Here is a 14,457-nt window from a genome sequence, read left to right on the forward strand (position 1 = left end):
AATAAAATGCTGAAATAGCATTTGAGTATAGGATAAAAAGATCGAACTAACCGGCGGTCGTGTTAAAAAGCAAAATAATTATAAATTAAATATTTTAGTTATCTTAAATTTCTTTTTGATAAATAGAATTTAAAACAGGAATAGTTTGGTCAACCACTCTGCACTCAGCAGTGGAAAGGATAAAACAAAGAGAAATTGCACAAGAGTGCTAGCTGAAGTTAAAAAAAAAACGAAACTAAAAAGTTTTAACGTCTAACAAATATTTCATCCTTGCATGGTGAAACATTGTCCCATATAATATCATACTGACAGAAGAGACAATTGTCAACCCGGAAGATTCGGTACTTGTGTATAGGTCCAACTAAAGAAATAACATGAAGTGAGGTAAAGACCAGCACATTGAAATATAAGTTAGTTAGTAATACTATTAAGAAATTTACTCTTGGAGTCCAGAATGAGAAGCATGCCATGCTCCTTTATGTTAAGTTAGCTATTACAAAGGTGGGCAAAGTGCTCTAGAGGAAGAGGCTCATGTAAGTGAAGCACCTAGACTGATAGCTATGAGAGGATTGGAATAAGATCAAGAGAAAACCTAAGTCGTAACCAGTAACCAGTGTGTGCCGCAAGCTGCATTCCGCATAAGTGAACTGGAAGCCAACTGGGAATATAACTATCTTGAAAATAATTGAGATTAGTTGTCTTCCTCGTCATCGTCGTCCTCTTCGTCATCGTCTTGCTCTCCATCCTCATCCTCCGATCCCTGTAAGAGAGAAAGAGGATAATAATTCACAGGAATATTAGTCGAGACTGGTATATATTGCAACACCTGATAAGTCTGAACATAAATCCTGCTTAAATAAATGAGAACAATAAGTCGTAATAACAAGATTACTAATGAAGCAAAATCTATTGCGAAAAGCCAATCAAGGACGCCTTCTAAATGGATAGAACTTCTACTGTGAACAGAAAAAACATCATAACACCCAAAACATGAAGGCAATCAATTGTTCACATTTACTTAATTCATCCAAATCTGTTTCCATAAAGAGCAAGCTTCACAAGAGTAGACAGAGATTGCAGGTTTCAACAATTCAAACAAAACCACAATCCTTAGCATCCAAAGACTGAGCAGAATGGACCAAATAATCTCTTTGACCAGTACAGGTAAACTGACTAGGTTAGAATAAAATTAATGTAGTGAAAAATGCTTGCAATAAAGACAAAAACGAGCACCATTCCAGCACAATATTTGATACATAGAATCTATGTATCAATTGATTATTATTTGGTTGATTTAACCCATGTTGATATGCATGTGAGTTATGCCACTCCTTATAGTGCATTTTAAGTGTCACAAAAAGCATACGTAGGAGTTAAGACAAGAACAAGGCTCATTTACCCCTAACTGAAAGCATAGAACTGCAGCATACTGAGGACTAAAAGCAGACCGGACGAAATCACAACAAAAGAATGACTGGATGATAAATACAAGCACTCAGAAAAGGCAAAACAAAGGCCAAGGAAAATACACTAAGATTCTGTAAAGGCTATTCAATAGATGTATAGCATACCAAAATTAACTAGCTATATGCAGTATACAAAAAAAAAAAAAGGCCACCTCTTCATCATCCTCATCTCCACCAAAATCCTCATCAGCTTCCTGCACCACCAGAGAAATTGTATGTTATTCCAAGCCAAAGACAATTCTTGGGGAAATGAAAAGGGGAAACAAAGCAAGAAAGAAGAACAACATACATTGTTGAAATACTTCAAAGGATTGGGCCACAAATCTTCCTTAATAATATCAGCCACCTACATATACACATGTTGCAGCATAGATAACAACAATAGATAATACATATAAGCAGTTTAAATAGGCCATAACTTGATATAGTGAAAACAAGGAACCCCAGATATACAAAATTACAAACCCAGCAGAACAAGTAAAATAGGAGACAATAAAGTAGTACAAGGTAAATGGCATCACATCAAATAACATACAGAGACTAGTTGATAACATGCTGTTTAAAAAGACAGTAGAATGACTTTACTACTCTGTAGCAAAGATGACAGGATTATTTTTAAAGAATATACCTCATCTGCTACTCCATCTAAGAGATTCTTTTGTTGTGTCTCACTGAACCAACTGAAGAAACTGCACAAAAGAAATGCAAATAGGTAAGAAGAACAGATGCGAGCAATAATGCAAATTGAACTCTAATACATTGGATTTGCCTAAAACATTAAGGAGATAACACATCCCATAAGAATCATGCCTAGTGTTTGATGAGAGTTATGTTTCAACAGTATGATCTCCAGAAATCTTCTGCGAAGAGAAGTTACAAATCTAAAAAACTATTTCAGTCATCTCAAAATGCTCTCATTGTTACTACTAATAAGTGGTGTCAGTGTATTCAGCTCAATAAGCTTGAGTAGCTTGGGATGGAAAATGCAGTCGCCCAGTCTTGCAACTTCTGCCTTACTTCAGCCCTGCCTATAAACTTGACGTAGGTTGACTTGGCTCAACTTCAGGTAGAGCCAAAACGATGTCGGACATCATTTGGCGCGGTGAGATATTAAACGGGCCAGATCAAGGTCCAGACTTAGCCTGCCCATTCTGAGTTTGAGTAGATGAATGCAAGCTTAAGCCTTAGTTCTCTGGCAACATGTCCTAGCCAAATTGGTGCATAGCCATGTGGCTCACAGGCTAGAAATACATTATTATGTAGATGGCAATACTTATAAGTTGTCGGGCACCACCACCACAATGCAACTCTCACCATATATTAGGATAAGTTTTTAAGAAATATCACGGTTCAGGATATATGACACCAAGACTATATCATGTACTGGCACACTGTCAGAAGGGTTAACAACAAAATACACGACATTGATTCTAACAGAATACTGAAAGGATTGATAAAGATTGAATATCAGCTAACTTGGAAGCTATATTACCAAAAATATATGTGACGGAATAAGAGGCAAAAAATACCTCTCCTCAGCAAAAGGTCGCTTGCTTCCTTTCTTCTCGTGAGCATTACCATTGGCAATATTCTTCATATTATGAGAAAAAAGAATGCCAGACTTAGACTACAAACTGGAAAATGAACTTCCAAAGAAATGCACTCCATATGTCAACCCTTACCATACCCTCCTTCCACTTAATTGCTGTACCATTTATATTAGTCGTTCCTTCCTCGGTGAATAAATATGTCTTTGTGAGCTTTATGTCTTCAAAGTAAGGATTTGGGGAGAAATTCTAAGAATATTAAACACCATATTAATGATGCAAAAACATAAAGCATAGAAAAAATACCTAAAGCATAAGAAAGCACAGGTTGAAAATAGATATACAACAACTCACAAAAGTAATAGTGTAGCCTGACTTCACATCTTTACAATCTTCAACATCTAGTGAAGTCAAATACTTGAGAATCTATATACAAGAAAATTAAAGGAATGTCAACACTGTAATACCTAATACAGATTAACAATTATATCCAGAACAGCCACAATATTTTTGTCCTTAAACCAATTAAGGAATTATTAAAACATAAAAAGATATATCATGTTGTTTGACTCATTACTATGGATTAGGTTTCAAATGTTCTATCTTTGAGCAATGGAAGCACATATACCTTTTGGTCCTCCTCAGTTAGAAGATCACCAAGAGCAGGATGACTGAGAAACTGAAGAGTAGCAAAAATAATTAGAATAATAATAAAGAGATATATATAAAAACTAAGCGTGCACTTTATAGAACAATACATAAAGGAAGTACAACTAGATTACAAACCGCAGTTAACCAAAAGTCAGGAATGGATTTGATTATCTCATTGCGTTTATGGTAAACAGGTCTGCGAACTTCATTATATTTCTGTTCCACCTCCAAAACTTTATCACTTGCTTCCTCATTAACCTAGTAATAATAAATAAGATCAGTAAAGCATGGATAAAAAAATCCTTAAACTTCAACAACCAACACATGATAGATTCTGAAAGCAAACCAACAAAATGAAGTTCATAGCAGAAAATACGCGAACAAAGTACAACACCACTTCATACAAAAGAGAACGTCTACTTACTGGCCGGAACAAGAAATTCCAAATGAATATTAGTTTGTTGAAATGGTTAGTAGTCAGCAGAACCACTGCCTAAAAGGACCATGACAGAATCTTCAAAAGAAAAAAAAAAATCTGTCTTTGAGGACTCTTGCAAGTTCAATTCAGGTAAGCTTTCGTACAAAGCTGAAACTATGTCAAGCCCTTTTTTTCCTTCAGAAATTATAACCTTCTTAATATTAGGAATATGGAATTACTAAAAAGACAAATTTTAGGATCATATTTGAAGGCTAACGCCTACAAAAAGTAGCACTAATTGTTACTGTGAAACATCAAAAGCTTCTATAAAAGCCTCTCCACAAGCTTATAGCCTAACTATACCAGCTAGGGAACAAATGCAATCTCAAACTTCAGAAATATTTCTAATATAGATCTTTGATCTTTTACACCCATGTAGCATCTTTGCGTACAACAAATATCATTATAATCAATATAAGTTTATATGGCTTCTGTATTACTTTTTTCCTCAGTTCGGTACAGTAGAATTCAGAAGAAATTCTACTCGCCGCCCACAAAATGAAACTTTCTCTTTAAGAAAAGCTTCTCTGGAAACTTCTCTCGTTACTGAAAAGATGGGCATTTAAGATTACAGCCACAAAATCTGACGCACATAACCTTTGTTTCCTAACATTTTCTCGTTTCGAAAAATAAACTGACTTGACTTCAAGATGTCAAGTAGAAGGTGAACCTTGAAAAGGAAAAAATAAAGCAAAATCATAAATCTATTTTCTAATGGCGTGATAGGGAACCAAGGAAAAAGAACATGAAATAAAACTTAAGAAGAAGCAAATTGCACAAATGATCCCTTCTTGCTGATGCATCCCATACTAGATTACTGAATAACTTAATCCAACCAAATCATTGCTATAAAATTTAGATATAAATTCAGAAGAAAAGGAGAAAACGTAGGTAAAATCTCACCTTCTCGAGCTCATCTTGTATCTCCTGCAGCTTCTCGATGGAGAGCACGAGATCCCCATCAATGTGATCGTTCTCTTCCTCCACTCCTTTCTCTGCTACCTTCGACCTCTTCCCCTTGTCCGCCACCATCTTCCTCCGAGCCTCCTAAACCCTAACCCTAACACTAGAATTGGGCTATCAGACCAGAGGGCAACGGAGGCGTTTTAAGGGTTTTAGCCACCAACAGGGGAGAGGGAAACCACGAAAGCCTCGTTAAGGAGGAACTGAGCTTGATATTTATAGAACCCTTAGATCTTCTCCCGGTAAAACTACCGGGAAGCCGCCTAATGCGATAGAGTTCATCTGGACCGTCCGTTCTCATAGGATCTTGGGTTTCCAAGACCGGGCGGTAATCGTAGTCGTCCAAGAGATGGTTAAACCCTAACCCTAGAGTATGCTTAATAAGCAAGTATGAACTATGAAGGCGTTTCGTCGGATTAATTACCCAAGCAAATTTCTTCGCCTCGAGATTTATGCAATTACCTATAAAGAAACGTATTGCGTGTTCTCAAGTGCCCGTCTAGCTCAGTTGGTAGAGCGCAAGGCTCTTAACCTTGTGGTCGTGGGTTCGAGCCCCACGGTGGGCGTTGTATATTTTTTAATTATCATGATTTATCTCTTGGTCTTTTTGTATCCCACGGGATGTATAGATCATAGAAGTAGTTTGGGTGGTTAACCTGTCAGTGTAGTGTTTGGATGCTGTTTCTTTCATCCTGTCGGCTGTGTGCTCTCGTTGGTCCTATGCATCATCAATGATCATGTGATTTAATAAAAGTTCTCTCTCTTTTTTTTAAATAAAAAATCTACCATATCAATTTCTTCACATATAAAAATTGACCAAAGAGATCAAATTCCTGCAACATCCAATCAGATCACCATCAACTGATCCATTTCTGTTCCTTTTCTTTCACTATTGTTTTTCAGAGAAACCATGCAGGGGAAACCAAGAGTAGATGAATTAAGTTGTATGTATAGATGTACTCCTTGAGAGCAATTGGAGTCTAGCAATTAATTTGTCCTACTTCAACAAATGCAATTCTACTCTCAATGATTTAAAAAGGTTATAGTTTAACTATATATAGTTTGACTGAATTCCAACTTAGTCCAATATATTTTGTAAACTTAACTAAGTAATTAACCCCCACTTATGAATTAAAAACTATGTTATAATTATTAATTTATTGTTAATGAGAATATAAAAATATTTACTTATCCCTACAATAAATAAGGTATGATTTGAAGATAGTATAGGAACTTTTGTTATTTAGCAATTTGCTAAATAATGATAGAGGTAGCTTGATCATTTGTATTTTTTAGTTTGGATGAAAATTCTAAGAGTTATAAATATAAATTCCCTTAGAGTTAATTCTATAGGCTCACTGGTGATAAGGCAACTATATTAGGTTCAAAAAGTGATATACTTAATTATTCCTGGGGTCATTTTGCATTCTATATATAAATCAATCCACTAAGCTCCAAAAGTATATCCTCCTCAACTAATTAACTCTTCAATCGCAGTCTCTCTCTCTCTCTCTCCCTCTGTGTGTGAAAGTAATCGAAATGGTTCATCTCCCTTCTGATGAAGCTCTGGGCATTGTGACTCCCATTCTAGTCTACTGGCTCTACTCAGGCTTGTACATGATGCTTGGATCCCTCGACAGGTACCGATTACACTCGCGGAAGGATGAAGACCTCAAGAACTTAGCGTCCAAACGCCACGTCGCCATTGTTGTTCTTCTCCAGCAACTGGTTCAGGCTGCCGTTGCCTTCTTGGTCTTCAGGGTAAGCATTCAAAACATTGTTTTAAATTCTTGCAATCTTTTTCTTATTCTTATGTTCGCTCTCTTCCAATTCTTACGCTAATCTTCTTCGTACATAGATGACGAGAGATAATAACACTAGCACTAGTGGTACTAGTGGTGGTCATACTACGCCCGTCGTCGTGATAGCAAAACAAGTCTTGGTGGCAATGTTTGTGATAGATACATGGCAATATTTCTGGCATAGGTACATGCACACCAACAAGTACTTATATCGCCGGATCCATTCATGGCACCACCGCCTCGTCGTCCCGTACGCCTTCGGCAGCCAATACAACCACCCCATCGAGGGGTTCCTCCTCGACACCCTCGGCGGAGCCCTAGCTTTCGCGGCGTCCGGCATGACGCCGCGGACCTCTATCTTCTTCTTCTCCTTCTCGACCATCAAAGGCATCGACGACCACTGCGGCCTCTGGCTCCCCGGCAACTTATTCCACTCCTTATTCTGGAATAACACCGCGTACCACGACATCCATCACCAATTCCATGGCAGCAAGTATAACTTCTCGCAGCCGTTCTTCGTCACGTGGGATAAGATACTTGGAACTCATATGCCTTACAAGATTGAGAAGAGGCATGGTGGTGGTCTCGAAGCAAGGCCTGCAAAAAGGCTATCTTAATTTGTCACAGTGCTAGTTCTTTTAGTCCAATAGGAGTGAAAAAAAAAAAATAAAGCTAATTGTGACACAAAAAAAAAGAAAAGAGAGGAGAGATCGAGAGAGAGGTGTAAATGGTTTTAATTAGTTCTTTATCGGCCGACCTAATTTGCGAATTTATTATAATTAATGTTGCTGTTAGCTAGTTACAGTTCCGTGTACAATTCTCTGTACTTCTTTCACATGAATAAGTCATTGTGAGTTCATGACCATATAAATGCAGTGCGGTTTCCAGTGACGATGGCTTAGAATGTGTTTGAGATATTTGTGACTGACCTAAAATTTTCCAAATTCTGGACACACTAACCCACATTCATTCTCTTTCACTTGTACGCTAAAAACATGGGAGAATTTTCGCACAAACTCGAAAGTCATTAGTGCAAGTTATGAACACTGTTATGCCGTCATTTGGTTCATGTATAAATTTTTTTAAGAATAACTTTATGTGCATATTTTAAATTGGTTACATCTATAATTTTATTCACATTTTGTTATTAGGTCGTAAAGCGTAATGATTATTTTAAATAAATTTATATAAACATTTATAGTTGATTAATACCTATAAATGAGCATACTTATTATACTAAAAGTTTTACTTAAAAAATATGCAGAACTTTATCACACATTTTGTAGATAATAAAAAGGTCCGACCAATATATATATATATATATATATATATATATATATATATATATATATATATAAGTAAATTTTTTGTTATAAAATATTTTTAAAAGAGTCATAAATCATAAATAAAGCGACAAGAAAAGTTATCTTTTTAAGTTTGTTAGAAAATTAGGATGAAATATATATATATATATATATATGTAGAACCTAAACTAATTTTATAATGAATGGGTAGGTCAATGGATGGTCTTGTTCGGTTATTGATATTGTGCTAGCTGGCAACTAATTAAATTGCCTCTAAGTTAGCTTGAAACGGTTGAGATAGGACCTAGCAATTGCATGCATGCGGGCATGCATCCTTAGGTGTGGGTCTACCAGGACCACTTCATCTTCATTTTAGCTAACTTTATGCTACCAAACACTTACCCATCACGTCTCCTAAATTGGAGGGCTTTTATCATTTAATCATATTAAACTTTAATACGTAACGTATATAAGAATTATGTGTATTTTATTATAACAAATTATACATTGATTATACAAAATTATATAAAAAAGATAAGATCCTGTTAAACTACAAAAGCCTATCTACATCAAGTGTGCAACAAATAATGAATATTTATAAATAGAAAAGTAATTTACAAAATGAGATGAGATAATTTTATTTTCGCCTTCTAAACTATCAATATTTTCTACACAGGACTGCTCAACTTTTTTGGTATATAATAACCCTCCTAATTTATTTTGTATTTAATGGTTTTCTAACGGGAAGGGTCTAAGTGAGATACTTCTAATGATTCAAGGGGTCATTATATACAAAAAGAAAACCGTTGAGATAGTCAGTGTGAGAGATTGTGATAGTTTATGAGGCGAAAAATAAATCATCTCGAATGAGATATTACATTTCACCCCGTGCTTTATTGACTAATTTCTAATATAAATTTCCTTTTGCCAATTCTGTTAATGTTGATAAATAGATAAATTAATGACCCCCTAAATTATTATTTTTTTGTGTATAATAACTCCTAATGGAAAGAATTAGGTAAGGTAAAATATTCATATAGTGGCGAGAACAAGTGATAGTTCATAGGACAAAAAGAGAATTATCCAAAATAAGATATTACATATTATTAAATAAGATATTACATTTTTTTTGTTGAGAAATAGGCAAATTAATTTGTTGTAGCAACCTAAAATTTAGGGTTGAACAGTTGGGTCGTATGTTGGAGCCGTTAAGAAAATTAATCGTGTATTATTATTTCATTAAAGTGTAGGAAGGATTGGGACCTAATAAAAGATAAAAATAAGAATAGAGGACATGAACAGGGTGAGGGCGGTGAGGCAAAGAGGAACATGCGTGCATGGATGAACAGCGTATAATTATGACCGTGAGAAATGCCGGCTTTATTTATCGTAACCACCTAAAGTTTACGCAATTAATGGAAAATTTAGCGGAAATTAACAAAGCAAACAGAATTATTAAAAGACGGCTGAGATGTCCTATCCGCCGGTAGCACCGGCAGAGACTATGAGTTGAAATCTTTATCCATCCTAAATATTGGGATTAATATTTGATAGACTTTTATCATAGTGTTTATATGCAACTTGTAGCATAGGACGATCTATTAAAAAAATAAAAAAAAATTTAAATAATATTTTCATTATTTTCATGTTAACACTATATTGTTACTTTAGTTAACTACTATTGACTTTAGCCTATGATATATTTTTTTAAAGCTCTACTGATTAAATGATTCACTTTTTAAAAGTCCTATCCCACTTTAGCTCGCTTCACAAAATCAAAGATTTCTTATAGGATCTAATTAATTACCGTACCGTGTCTCACTAAAAGATAATTTAGGTTTTTTTTAAATAAAAAGAGTTAAATATATTTCACCCATACTTAAAATTATTTTATCTCTCTGTACTTTAAAAAGTCTCAAATTAGTTTATGTACTGATGACTAAAATAAAACTGCTAATTTTTTTATTAAATTTAACTGAGTACTATAACTATTTTGATCATTTTGTTATATTATATTAAAATATATATGTCTTCTCTAACAAATTGACATTTTAATTATTTTGATGTCGCTCAATTAAGTTTAAGAGAAAAACTAACAATTTTACTTTAGTGATAATTATACACACGGGGATAAAGTAATTTTATGCATAAGTACAGAAGGATAAAATACATTTAACTTTAAAAAAATATATATAATTTGAATAAATTATTCTTGGGTTGTTTCATTCGAAGATGTTAGGGTAAACTCAGAAAAAGAAAATGAGATGTTGAATTACTGCATTCCAAAATATAGGACGTTAATCATAAAATGTTTATTGAACTTGGAATCTAATTTGCAAATGCACTGGAGATCTTTTCTTTTTTCCTGGATTAGTTCTGCTCAATGGTTTGAAGGATCAAATTAAATATGTGTCAGAGAGCATAATACCAATACTTTTTGGTGTTATTAGCAACGGAAGAATTAATTAACAGCTGCAATTCTCATTTATGGCGTACGAACACGTAGCTAATTAACTACGAAATTATCGTTGTTAAAGCACCAAGTGCTTTTAAGTTTTTATTAGTGGTGATAGGTCTAGGCCATGCGACATGTTTATTTGATATGCGTTAAATTTTGGATTTTGGATTAGAATTCAAAGTCCACAGTTAAAACACAGCATCAAGGAGACGTTTCACAAAATAAATTGTTTGAGAGAATGGAAACACAAGGATTCCACAAACTACGCAGGGGTTTGATCAATTGATCCCCTCCGGTAAACAAAACAGGGGATAACATTGGCATAGTTTTCTATGAGGATCAGGCGAAGAAAACGAAACAACATTTAAGCACATTGATTGAGTTGTAAGATGTCAGCATGAAGATGCCTCCGATACTTTGACCATCAGTCAGGCATCTTCCTCTGTGCCACATAGAGTTGACCTTCCAGTTCACAATGCCCATCTGATGGCTGGGTTTGCCCACAGGATCATGAGTCCATAGACTTCAGTTGAGAGTTCCAGTTGGTTTCCCCAGTCAAACCCATGTGCATGCATTGAGACAGCACCTAGTTATTGACAGAGTATTGCATCTCCTTACCTCATGTGCTCTCCATTATCCCTGCACCAATAAAAGTCAAGTTCTTTGTGGGAGAAAGAAAGAAAAAAGAGGATCTATTCGTTGCTTTGACAGATCAATTGCAGCTAAGAACTCAGAAGATAAGTTTTTCCCTGCTCTATATATAGCTAAATTTATCGAAAAAGAAGAATACTGAAGGGAGAAGAAATGGGTTACAAGATATCAGATGAGATGCTGGGAACTTTTGTGCCTGTCTTGGTGTACTGGCTGTACTCTGGAATTTATGTGCTGCTAGGATCATTGGAGAAGTACAGGTTGCACTCGAGGAAGGAGGAGGAAACCAAGAATTTAGCATCGAAAGGAACCGTCGTCAAAGGTGTTCTAATCCAACAAGTATTTCAGATTGTCGTCGCCATCATCCTATTCAAGGTAAAACAAGAACGGTAGTTTCATTGACGTGCATTAGTTTCCTTACTGAATTCCTGAGCATATGCAGGTGGTCAGCAAAGATGAAGAGATTAATCGAGCCTCGCAGCCTTCCTTGTTGTTGGTGGTGATTCAGTTTGTTCTTGCGATGTTCGTCCTGGATACATGGCAGTACTTCATTCATAGATACATGCACATGAACAAGTTCTTGTACAGACATATCCACTCTAAGCATCACAGCCTTGTTGTGCCCTTTGCATATGGAGCTCTATACAACCATCCACTGGAAGGCCTGCTTCTTGACACTGTTGGTGGTGCCTTATCTTTTCTGATCTCCGGCATGACCCCTCGCACGGCGATTTTCTTCTTCTCATTCGCGACCATTAAGACAGTTGATGACCATTGCGGCCTCTGGCTTCCTGGCAATCCTCTCCATGTGTTCTTCAACAACAACAGTGCTTATCATGATGTCCATCACCAGCTTTATGGTGGCAAATACAACTTCTCACAGCCATTCTTTGTTGTTTGGGACAGAATTCTTGGAACATACATGCCATACTCCCTGAAAAAGAGAAAAGATGGTGGTCTTGAAGCAAGGCCAGTAAAAGAATAGATTAGCATAGGAATTGTCTATATAACATGATTGTGTATGTTCTAAGTTCTAACATAGTTCTGTAAGCAGAGTAGTGTGATTGATATTGCCGATTGGGAAATTTGTAAGTTATCTCTGCCATTTATATACACAATAAGGAGATCAAAATTGCTACCCGTTTTGCAATGGCATTTCAAATTCAGCATTTCAGCACAATTGCCGAATAGTTTTTGTATTAGTGAAAAATTATGGCATGTACAGGACAATTTCTTTTACTTGGAAGATGGCTGATTTATTGATCAGCAGAAGGCAGAAGCAGACATTAAACCAGATATTTCTTCGTCACAATACTAGCCATTTTCTAGGGCTAAAAAAGCAACATTGTGCAGGCATTCAATTTCACGGTTCAATATAAGTATATATATGACATATACGAGCTGGAATGGTTAGTCATCATCTTACCACTTGGGTAGAGAACAACTTGACATTGAGGCATGAGAGAAGGCTTACACTAGTCGGTCTATGCTGGAAGGATCACCTGAACCAGCAGATAACACTTTTCCTCTCTAGTAGGTCATTAATGCAGATCAATAGAAGTACAAAATAGAAGGAGAAGAAGAAGAAGGATTATTTGATTGAGTAACGAATATCAAGTGCTCTGAAATACAAAACATATATCTTGCTTGGTTTATCAAAGTTTACCACATATTGTAAACTCATTTTGAGTTATAAAAAAGAGGTGGTAAATCTTTTTTTTAAGAGAAAGGGTAGAGGTGTTAAATCTTAACCGTAGATAAACAATAACAGTGTAGGTTGACAAACAATATTGAGGATTACGATAAGAAATAGTAGAAATTGTTTGCTATCATTAAAAAGCTCACAGGTCACCTTTTCGGCCAGAAAAAAGAATATCAAAATAATGCATTAACAGTCAGGTCCTATCGTCAGAATATTGTACCTCTTTGGCCTTGTTTTCCAGGTAGTGAAATGCGACAATTGGTCAAGGAAAAATAATAAGGTGGCCTTCCGGTGCCAGCATTTTGATGGTTAGCATGTTCTATATAATGATGAAGGGATCAAAATATTACCTGTCTGAAAACAACAGAATTATGATCCTAGTCAGATGATAGCTGATTTAAATACTTTCTTGCACAGCCATAGTAATATTGGTGTGATAAAGTGAAATTCCTCTCTTCAGCATTAATTGCAACTCTGGGATATGAATTGTGCTCTTACCAGTTTGCAGATGGAGCTTCATCCGATATATCATGACAGTTCTGAGAGATTGGACACCCAGAGATGATCAAAATACCTGAAAAGGTCAAGCATAAAATTATATTCTTCATAGTCCTAGAACCTATATTAACAATGGTGTTACATAGTCAATGAGAACTTTGAAAGTACAGGCGTGCGTGCAGCAGACCTTTGAACTGTATTTCCAAATGAATATTTTAGGCCTGAGATCCTATCCATTATGTTTCATATGAAAGATAAAAGGACAAGATTACCTTGTGAGAGGGGAACTAGCAGACTGGCACAAAACACAAACAGGAGGAAATAAAAAAATGACAAGGAGCTTCACACAGTTCAACCTTTCAAGCTTCATGAACGCTAACAGTACTTCTCTAAGAACAAAAGCAAAACCTATGACAGGAGGGCTTTTCTCTTCCTTCTGTCCTAAAGTAACCACCAAATGGCGTCCCTCATGAGACTGCCCCAGAGTGAAATTTTTCTTCAAAAGTGAACCTGTTAATTGATGTATGTGAAGGTTCAAGTCAAGGTCCATGTTAAATGGACTATTTTCACCACTACTTGTACAAGGTGATAAAAGCTATGTTACATAAAGCGATGATACTACAAAAATCACACAGTTCCACATCTCGATTAGATATGAAAGATGAATAGGACAACCTTGTCGAATTGTTTCTGTTGCCTCTGAGTCCTCTGAGTCTGATAGAAGCAAGGATACTGACCATGGGTCACTCATGTATGGCTAAAGAGTGCAACTGAAAAAATGCAGGTATCTTTCTTCCTGTAATCAACAACATAAATAGCTAAATGTATCCAATTTTCAGTGTTATCCACATAAGCACAGTCCTGTAGCAAAATATGGAGGAAAGGGTAAAGAAAAGCATATCATTGATAGTTAGTTGTAGGAGTAGATTTTCCACCA

General features: G+C 35.7%; 4 protein-coding genes and 1 non-coding gene across 6 annotated transcripts; 3 read left to right on the forward strand and 2 right to left on the reverse strand.

Moving 5' to 3' along the window:
• Positions 1–399: 399 nt before the first annotated feature.
• Positions 400–5,299, reverse strand: LOC140780684 (NAP1-related protein 2-like). 2 transcript variants are annotated; one of them, XM_073126386.1, is made up of 10 exons: positions 5,046–5,299; positions 3,800–3,922; positions 3,642–3,692; positions 3,368–3,439; positions 3,149–3,262; positions 2,996–3,057; positions 2,095–2,155; positions 1,756–1,812; positions 1,619–1,660; positions 400–760 (listed from the first exon to the last, which is right to left on the reverse strand). In XM_073126386.1, the coding sequence occupies exons 1-10, from the start codon at positions 5,172–5,174 to the stop codon at positions 692–694; spliced, it is 780 nt and encodes a 259-aa protein (XP_072982487.1). In that variant the 5' UTR covers positions 5,175–5,299; the 3' UTR covers positions 400–691. The 2 variants fall into 2 exon arrangements, with proteins under 2 accessions (XP_072982487.1, XP_072982488.1); XM_073126387.1 differs by lacking the exon at positions 3,368–3,439 and having other exon boundaries at positions 5,046–5,296.
• Positions 5,300–5,598: 299 nt separating this feature from the next.
• TRNAK-CUU (transfer RNA lysine (anticodon CUU)) lies at positions 5,599–5,671 on the forward strand. Its single transcript has one exon. It is a non-coding gene; the product is annotated as a tRNA-Lys (tRNA).
• An 886-nt stretch (positions 5,672–6,557) lies between these two features.
• Positions 6,558–7,724, forward strand: LOC140796653 (sphinganine C4-monooxygenase 1-like). The gene is made up of 2 exons (XM_073149729.1): positions 6,558–6,866; positions 6,964–7,724. Exons 1-2 carry the CDS (start codon positions 6,645–6,647, stop codon positions 7,522–7,524), a joined length of 783 nt encoding a protein of 260 aa, XP_073005830.1. The 5' UTR covers positions 6,558–6,644; the 3' UTR covers positions 7,525–7,724.
• A 3,133-nt stretch (positions 7,725–10,857) lies between these two features.
• Positions 10,858–14,334, reverse strand: LOC140792056 (uncharacterized). Its single transcript, XM_073142868.1, has 4 exons — positions 14,196–14,334; positions 13,793–14,030; positions 13,521–13,596; positions 10,858–13,376 (listed from the first exon to the last, which is right to left on the reverse strand). The coding sequence occupies exons 1-3, from the start codon at positions 14,269–14,271 to the stop codon at positions 13,551–13,553; spliced, it is 360 nt and encodes a 119-aa protein (XP_072998969.1). The 5' UTR covers positions 14,272–14,334; the 3' UTR covers positions 10,858–13,376; positions 13,521–13,550.
• On the forward strand, positions 11,474–12,458 carry LOC140792049 (sphinganine C4-monooxygenase 1-like). The gene is made up of 2 exons (XM_073142855.1): positions 11,474–11,695; positions 11,763–12,458. The coding sequence occupies exons 1-2, from the start codon at positions 11,474–11,476 to the stop codon at positions 12,303–12,305; spliced, it is 765 nt and encodes a 254-aa protein (XP_072998956.1). The 3' UTR covers positions 12,306–12,458.
• Positions 14,335–14,457: the final 123 nt, after the last annotated feature.

This window comes from Typha latifolia, chromosome 1 (assembly GCF_019914945.1).
Source record: "Typha latifolia isolate L0001 chromosome 1, TyphaL0001v2, whole genome shotgun sequence".
Taxonomy (NCBI): domain Eukaryota; kingdom Viridiplantae; phylum Streptophyta; class Magnoliopsida; order Poales; family Typhaceae; genus Typha; species Typha latifolia.

Excerpts from the sequence above, each read along its gene's own strand:
- LOC140780684 (XM_073126386.1), bottom strand. The coding sequence starts at position 5,174 with ATGGTGGCGGACAAGGGGAAGAGGTCGAAGGTAGCAGAGAAAGGAGTG. Across the intron at positions 3,923-5,045 it reads TACAAGATGAGCTCGAGAAG|GTTAATGAGGAAGCAAGTGA; the intron begins GTGAGATTTTAC and ends TATTATTACTAG. Across the intron at positions 3,693-3,799 it reads CTGACTTTTGGTTAACTGCG|TTTCTCAGTCATCCTGCTCT; the intron begins GTTTGTAATCTA and ends GCTACTCTTCAG.
- LOC140796653 (XM_073149729.1), top strand. The coding sequence starts at position 6,645 with ATGGTTCATCTCCCTTCTGATGAAGCTCTGGGCATTGTGACTCCCATT. Across the intron at positions 6,867-6,963 it reads TTGCCTTCTTGGTCTTCAGG|ATGACGAGAGATAATAACAC; the intron begins GTAAGCATTCAA and ends CTTCGTACATAG.
- LOC140792049 (XM_073142855.1), top strand. The coding sequence starts at position 11,474 with ATGGGTTACAAGATATCAGATGAGATGCTGGGAACTTTTGTGCCTGTC. Across the intron at positions 11,696-11,762 it reads TCGCCATCATCCTATTCAAG|GTGGTCAGCAAAGATGAAGA; the intron begins GTAAAACAAGAA and ends GAGCATATGCAG.
- LOC140792056 (XM_073142868.1), bottom strand. The coding sequence starts at position 14,271 with ATGAGTGACCCATGGTCAGTATCCTTGCTTCTATCAGACTCAGAGGAC. Across the intron at positions 14,031-14,195 it reads AACAGAAACAATTCGACAAG|GTTCACTTTTGAAGAAAAAT; the intron begins GTTGTCCTATTC and ends ATCAATTAACAG. Across the intron at positions 13,597-13,792 it reads GCTAGTTCCCCTCTCACAAG|GTATTTTGATCATCTCTGGG; the intron begins GTAATCTTGTCC and ends TGACCTTTTCAG.